This window comes from Paramormyrops kingsleyae, chromosome 12 (genome assembly GCF_048594095.1).
Source record: "Paramormyrops kingsleyae isolate MSU_618 chromosome 12, PKINGS_0.4, whole genome shotgun sequence".
Lineage (NCBI taxonomy): Eukaryota > Metazoa > Chordata > Actinopteri > Osteoglossiformes > Mormyridae > Paramormyrops > Paramormyrops kingsleyae.
The window spans coordinates 20,525,482-20,533,240 of NC_132808.1; the positions used below are offsets into that span (position 1 = coordinate 20,525,482).

At 40.6% G+C, this 7,759-nt stretch overlaps 1 protein-coding gene across 1 annotated transcript; it reads left to right on the forward strand.

Annotated features, from left to right (window-relative positions):
- Window positions 1-211: 211 nt before the first annotated feature.
- spata6l (spermatogenesis associated 6-like) lies at window positions 212-7,316 on the forward strand. Its single transcript, XM_023820888.2, has 12 exons — window positions 212-335; window positions 955-1,092; window positions 1,244-1,292; window positions 1,619-1,660; window positions 1,749-1,873; window positions 2,271-2,363; window positions 2,448-2,693; window positions 4,161-4,263; window positions 4,533-4,570; window positions 5,626-5,693; window positions 5,861-5,942; window positions 6,981-7,316. Exons 1-12 carry the CDS (start codon window positions 288-290, stop codon window positions 7,044-7,046), a joined length of 1,098 nt encoding a protein of 365 aa, XP_023676656.2. The 5' UTR covers window positions 212-287; the 3' UTR covers window positions 7,047-7,316.
- The last annotated feature ends 443 nt before the right edge of the window (window positions 7,317-7,759 follow it).

Genomic DNA, 7,759 nt, shown 5'->3' on the forward strand with positions numbered 1-7,759 from the left:
TGACTGATCCGCCGGACCGGTACCCGCCCCCCAGGCGTTTTTACCGGTGCATTAAATTTTTGTACGACGTAAACCAGTCCGGGTACATCAAACAGTACACTGTTACATCGCCACCTTGCGGAAACGTACGGCAACTTCACTTAACGCATCAACGGTGCCATGGAAACCTGACGCCAGTCAAAACAGTGTTTCAACTTCAGATCTTAGGCACTCCACCTGATGGTGTGTGCAAAACTCAGCAGTAATAGTAACAAAACAGACGATATATAATATATTTAACACTGGGGATGTCTCAAAAAGCTGTCAGGGTTGTCATTGACCTGCATCTCCGATCGGTAAGGTTGGACTAACATTGCAAATAATCTGATATAGTTACATATCTTAAATTCAGTTAAGATTAGTTTACTGGAACATGAATGCACAAATACTGGCTCCTATCTACAGTAGGTCTGTTGAAATTCCTAATATTTAATTTGTTCAGTATTTTAAATAGTTTTCTTGATTAAATGTATAACTAAAACTTGTTTAGCAGCATATATATATATATATATCAACATATAGCTATTATAGCTAGCGGGCACCTTGAATGGGTAATTTTAGTTGCAACACTTAACAGGTATAATAAATTATTTTTGGGCGTTTCGACTGCTTGAGAGCATTGTCATAATTAACCAATGAACAGCTTCCTAGGAATCGTCCCTCCAATCAGCTAAGGACATGTTTCCTGGCTGGGGATCTATTATACATGATGTCTGAAATAACTACGATACGACCGTAGTCTCGTTTACACAAATGCCATTGCTGAAATAAAATATAGGCATTAATATTGCTTGATAAAGTTGAGTATAGTGATGAAATAGTGTTTTCCTTTCTTATGACCACGGATGCATGCGCTGAACATAAAATCAGATTTAAAAGCTGGTGTCATCCTCGGTCCTGTTCGTGTGCCCGTAGGTGACCTGCCCTGGTGTCTTTCTGGCGCACAAAGATGACCTCTACCTTAGCGTGTGCTTCATGAATCAATATAAGAAGACCGAATGCCATCCTCCGGTCTTCCCCATTGTGTTTCAAGAAAGAATGAGATTTGACAAGGTGGATATTTATCTGGTGTTTCTCAGTACAAATCTACGCAATATATTTTTCGCTGAATGACTGTCCAGCAGAGGGCGTGTGAGTAGCAGTACTGCGTAGACAGCACAAGGAGCACCCCGTTTTATTGACTGAATTATTCTTCATTATTCAGGTGTTCAAACACGTCCACGACCCCGCGGATGTTTCTGAGGTCCTAGAATGTATGTATATTCTGAAAGTTTGAATGTTTGTTTGATAGTTAGGGTTGATTTGATACTTGCATGGTTTTTTGTAGTAGTAGAATTAACCAGTGAATTTAACGATGGAAAGCAATTTATTCTAAGAACTTTTACTCACTTTATGCCTGCATATTTGCTGAAATGATATCTCAATGGCAGATTCTGTCACTGAGCTTGAATTAGCAATGTTGTATATAAAAGTCGCGTCCTTAACCACTCTACCTCCCGTTTGTCTACATTCGTAAAATTGTTTGTATAAATGCTTCATGGGATCACCACCAAGGCCTCTTCTGTTTCATCCTTAACAGGCGAGAGGGTGAAAGTTGATCTGATCCAGCTGATTCCCCCAGGTGCATTTTCACTTCCTTAAAGGAACAGCGGCATTTCTGCGTCATCTTACTGACGAATCGTTAGTGACGGTGTCTGTCTTTACTGCAGTGGGCGAGCTGTTGGCCCACTTCGAGGCGGACGCCCGGAGTTTTCTCTTCCCCGAGCCCAAGCTGGTTGCGCCCTCTTCGGGTGTGGATAGAGAAGTTCTTATGACACGGTCCCCAGTCTTTCCCGTAAGAACCCATCGCTTTGGAACGCATCAGGTGCACAGATTTGGCCGCATGGTTGGACATCTTGTACAGCAGAGAGACACTAACGGGATGACAGATCTGTGAGAAAATGTGTGTGATTTGGATGTGTGCTCGGTGATGAATCAGTGTTTAATCCTGGGTGTGCCCCGCCCTACATCATGGGATCCTGAGGATAGGCACAAACCACCTTAAGTTACTAATGCACAGAGTATGCTGAATGCTAAAAGGCATTCGTAAACAGTGCAACACTCAGGTGTTTATCATGGAGTATTGAAGCATGGAGAGGGCATTTGCCTATTAGCCTGGCTGTTCAGGAACGTGCCGCACTGGTTAAAGGGCATTGGCAGTACTACTTAGCAGATATTGCTTTCATCCACAGGGCATTGCACCAAGACTGGAGTTTTCAACCCGGACCTCCATTCGAGAGTGCCCTAGCACGGCAGAGAACAATTTTTACCCAAACACTCTCTTGGTAATATCTGTCAGTTACTTTGGTGTCCCAATGGTCTCCGGTTTTGCCTCTGATAAGTTGTTTGTGTTTTTTTTTTTAATTCAGAGGACGTCAGCACGCAAACCAAAAGGCAGGAAATCTCCGCTGTTGAGAGGCAGGTCGCCTCCAAGGCTGGGGGCACTGGGGGCGAGGAGAGGGCCCCCCCGAGACCGTGTGGGCTTCAGGCCCCACTCCCTGTCCCTCGGTACCCATGGGGTGCTGAAGAGAAGCCAGCAGGACACACAGGCTCAGTGTCACTTAGCTCTTCCAGGGGGTTTGTACAGGGACCACTCCCAGCTCAAAGAATGCTATGTAAGTCTTCCTTTCCTTTCGTTCTTTTGCTTTGCTTTTTTCCTGTTCTTTTCCTCCTTTGCTTTTCTTTCATTCATTTCCTTTTTCTTTCCATTGTTTTTCTTACCTTCCTTTCCTTTCTTTTACTTTCATGGCTTTTCTTTCCTTCCTTTCCTTTTTCTTTCCTTCCTTTCCTTTTTCTTTCTATTGCTATTCTTTAATTTTCTTTCCATTTTTTCTATTTTTTGCTTCATTTTGTTTCCTTCCCTTGCACTGCTTTTCTTTCTTTCTTTACTTTCCTTTCCTCCCTTTGTTTTTCTTTCTTTCTTTTGTTCACATTTTGTTTTAAATGCTGTAATCATGTATTCATACACCAGAAGTTAACTCTTCAGGTTGAAAACATATTTCATCGTATCACTTTGCATCAATGAAGCTCTCTTCTCTAGATATAAAGAAATGCTAACTGATGGAACATTCTGTTTGTGCATATATATTGAAATATTGTGAAAACTGTAATTTTCTACAATTGTAGAGGGTAACCTCCTCTACAATCTGATTGGTTATCACTCTGAACCAATCATTTTTCCTTTTGCCCTCATAACATTTTTGTGTAAGTAAAACTCCCACATGCATCTTTCAAAATCTTTACCCAGCAGAGGGCAACAGTTTACAACCTTTTCGACCATGTTACACGTCAAGTCAGCCAGAAATTTTAATTATCTATTACTTACAGCGGTTGCTCTCATTTCCAAATGATTTCCCAGAGTTTATAGCACTATGCTTTGCAATTTATGTGCAATATGGTATAAATGTAATAGGTTCATCCTGCTGAAACCAATGGGTGGGCCGTATTAGAATTTTTAAACATGCATTAGAAGTTTTCACCCTATACAGAACATGTTACTTTATAACTTTTATTTTCCATAATATCTGTTCTGAGGCATTTTGGGAAAATTTAGAGAGATTAGGCACTTTCTGATTTTCCCTCAGGCGCAGCATTCTATGGCAAACCTTGGGGTCTCGGCGGGGGGGGGGCACTGGTGCTTTTTGTAGCACTTATACCTCCTGGGTGGGAGTTGGAAGCTCACCCCCACTCTGCATGCATGGGGTTTGTATATTGCATGGTCTCCACATGGTACTCTGGCCTCCCCCTGCGCTCTAAAGGCATGCGGTCGATCTTTAAAACGTCCTTAATGTGTGTACCTGTGTATGTGTTTATATGCCATGGTATGCACTGCTATCCCATCCAGGATGTTCTCCTGCCTTGTTCCCTGTGCTGTCTAGGAAAGACACCAAGTCCTCTATGACCCTATACTGATGGACCTTCAGGTCTTCAAGCTCAAAGAATTTTACACTAACTAAAGGCAGCAGTAATTTCGATAGTTACTTCATCCAGTATTTCCAACTGCCCTCACCAGTTGGCTCCATACTATTCAGTAACCCCCTGGGGCATTGCAAGTCAGTGATTAGAAGTTTTGTTTTCTATAGGCTAGCTGTCAGCGACCCGTAAATGGTCAGCATTCTGCATCGCCTAACCACCAATCAGCACGTATGATGGCTCAGCAGAGGAGCCCTACTCGATGGCTCCAAGGTAATATGAACAACCTGCCACCAACAGGTTGACCAGATCTCCTTAAACAGCCAACCACCTCAGCAGTTAGCTTGTTCTTGCTGTATACTGCCTTATGTACATCAATCACATGGTCCAGATGGACAAAGTGATTACCATGGTAGCTGGTATCTTTCTGTTGCATTCAGCTGCTCCACTGCTCCATGTTTGACCTCTGGATGTTGAACCTGGGCTTGTTTCTAGTTGTGTAACATGGATCTAATTGTTTCCTGTTTTTTTTCCCCCTCAAGATCAGGGAAATGGAAATCAAAGTCATTCATTTAGCTGGGTAGGTGAAGTCATCAACTTGAGTGTGTTTTTAATACTGTAATTTATCGTCCCTATATGTACAGTATATACAGCGCTGTGCAAAAGTCTTTGGCAGTCAAAGGAAATGTTTACAGCTATTTATCTCGGTAGTTAGTGTATATCTACTCAGAACAAAAAACACTGTTTAGCATTAGAACATTTGCAAATTAAAAGTAACACAAAAACTAACAGGAATATTTTCTGTTCTTCCAAAAGTCACTGATATGTTGTTGGGTGGCTAGAACAACCAAAGTCGGATATTTGTTGATTAGCCAAACAGGATATGGTAGTGGTTGAGTAAAAAAAATTACTGGGGTGATTTTAAGAGAGGTTTTGAAATGGTTAAGTTGACACGTTTTTGCAGACATAAAATCATAGTTTTGCACCAACATGAAAATTATTTAAACATCGTTTTCTTTAACTGCGTAAAACTTTCGGGTAACAATTTATTTGATGGGACACAAATAATATAGTATTTATTATTTATTAATTAACCACATACATACTGATCTCATGTTAATTCATGATTAATGAATTGTGATTATGTTTTATCTCAAGCAGTAACTGTATTTGTTACTATATCCATTAATTCTGAAAACCTTTGTGAACTACTGAACTTGAAGGAACAAGTCATGAATAACACAAGTTGTATACTGATCTCATAGTTGTTCATCATTAATGAATAGTGACGCATCTTTTGTCCTAGGAGTTACTATAACTGTTAATTTTGTAAACCTTTGTGAACTATTGAAGAAACTACTAATGAATTACTAAAGGAGCTATTGAAGAAAACATTAACTATTAATGAAAAACACAAGTGAAATACTGATCTCATGTTTGTTCATCATTAATGAATCATGATGCATATTTTATCTTAAGTAGCGACTAAATTTTTTTCATGATGTATTCATGACTTGCACTTCAGTAGTAACTGTGTTATTATTCAGTATCCGTGCCCCGTCAAGTAAAGTGTTACCGACTTTTGCACAGTACTCTATGTGTGATTCGTATTCAAACACACTGTATTGATTGCAGGACACAGTGGAATATGACTCTTCCTCATCAAGGGATCTGTATGAGCACATTCTGCGGAACACTAAAGGGTTGGTGGCCTATTAATTTCACAGCGAACACCTTATTTAGATGATTGCCTCAGCATTAACCTTCAAATATTTTATCAGCTGATTCCTGTTTTATGTGTAAAAACCATGACGGCTGAAAGCTTTCTCCTGCTGCTTCCATGCTGAGTGTGTCAGTGTGACCTCCACAGGTCCCCAGAAGGCTGGGATGAAGTTCACCGGCGTGTGCGTGGACTCCTCACCACCTCACGAGCCAGGCACCGGCTGACCTGCGTGAGTGCCACACCAATATATACACCCAATCGAAATGCATGCACGCATACACACCAAATACACATTTATGCAAACGCACACGCAAAAACAACATGAGGAAGTTGGATTTTGACCCCAATGGGAGAAGATTTAAATTAAAAGCAGAGGTGGAAAGTTCAAGTCCAGAAAGTAAAAATTCAAACCAAGATTTTGTTTCAACCAGTTGAGTATAAAGAGTCACAGTAACAGAATGTTCAACTGGTTGGCTGAAAAAAAATCTTGGTCTGAATTTTTACTTTCTGCACCTGAAAATCCCACCTCTGACCTTAAACTACACCTCTTTTAATCTTGTCTGACTTAAGTCCATTGTACTGCTAAAGCTGAATGCTTTCTGTTTAACAAACATGGGTGTGAGTCACAGTATCATCAAAGCACTCACATCCTACCTGTCGTTTGTCATCGTCACTGACGTACAGAGAGGCTGAAAGCTCTAGTGCTGTCCTGACTGTCTCGCCAACTCCCCATTAAAGTTTATGGCGGTCGTCACATGCTGCTTCATAAACAGGACCTTGTATCTGTAACCGATCTCATATCAACTGTCATAGCTGATAAAAACACTGAGGATTTATCCACAGTAGAGATAAAACGTGTGTCAGCGTAGCTGTTTTTTAGGTTTGACGTGCCTGACTCAACACCTTAAAGACCTTAAATCTTGTTTTGTTGTTTCTTGATCTTACATCTTTTGTGAAAAGTGCTTTCAGACTTGGGAGTATTCTACGGTTTTTAAAGATTTTTGTAGATGCATAGGTAAGCACCATGGTGTGGTTAATCAGCTTTGGTGGGTCCTGCCTGCATGTCATCTCTGAGTTTTGTGTCCGACAGAATTGAAAAAGCAATCCCACAATGCACCTGCCGTGGAACTCACGGCTAACCACTGGCCCATAATCAGGACTGTCACTTTGTGTTGTGGTTCAAGGCGCACGCTGGCCGTTCTCTTCGCTCTTTTCCTGAGCTGGCATTCGTTGTGTCACACTCACTTCTCTGTGTGCTCGACCTCAGGGTGCTACTGACTCGGAGGTTGAGGAGGTGCTGACCAGGAGGTCCATCTCACCATGTCACCTCTAAGGAGTGGAAGGGGAAATCGGAGGCTGTCGGTCTTGGAAACGTGTGATTATATCTGGCTTATTATGATTTGGTGTAAACAAGAGAAAATGACAGAGGTTTCCCAAAAAGCATGCTAGGTGATTTTCTGTTATTCATTGAAGGGATTTATATATTGCTTGTGAATGTGTAAAATTTATGTGACCATTTTAGTTCATGTTTTGCAGAAAGTGATCAATATAAACTTCTAAATCTGCTCTTTAACTGTACTTCCAGTATTTTAAAAAAAGTTATATAAAAAAAAGGTTTGAATTAAAAAGTTGAAGTATAAAACTGTGGTGTGTGTTTGTCATTTGCATAATGCGGTAAAAAATGCATTAAAATATACATCCATCCATCCATCCATCCATTTTCTGTAACCGCTTGTCCTATCATGGAGGCTACGGGAGAAAGGAAGGGAACAACCCAGGACAGGGTGCCAACCCACTGCAGGGTGCACTCATACACCAATTTTTAATTATTTTATTACAGTGGGGAAAATAAGTATTTGATACACTGCCGATTTTTCAGGTTTTCCCACTTATAAAGAATGGAGAGAGATGTAATTTTCAGCGTTGGTACACCTCAACTGTGAGAGACAGAATACAGAAAAAATGATGGAAATATAACGGCACAGAAAAAAATCCAGAAAATCACATTGTATGATTTTAAAATAATTAATTTGAATTTTATTGCAT

Coding starts and splice junctions, on each gene's coding strand:
- spata6l (XM_023820888.2), top strand. CDS start 288: ATGTCTCAAAAAGCTGTCAGGGTTGTCATTGACCTGCATCTCCGATCG. Junction 1,093..1,243: donor AAAGAATGAGATTTGACAAG/GTGGATATTTAT, acceptor TTCATTATTCAG/GTGTTCAAACACGTCCACGA. Junction 1,293..1,618: donor TGTTTCTGAGGTCCTAGAAT/GTATGTATATTC, acceptor CATCCTTAACAG/GCGAGAGGGTGAAAGTTGAT.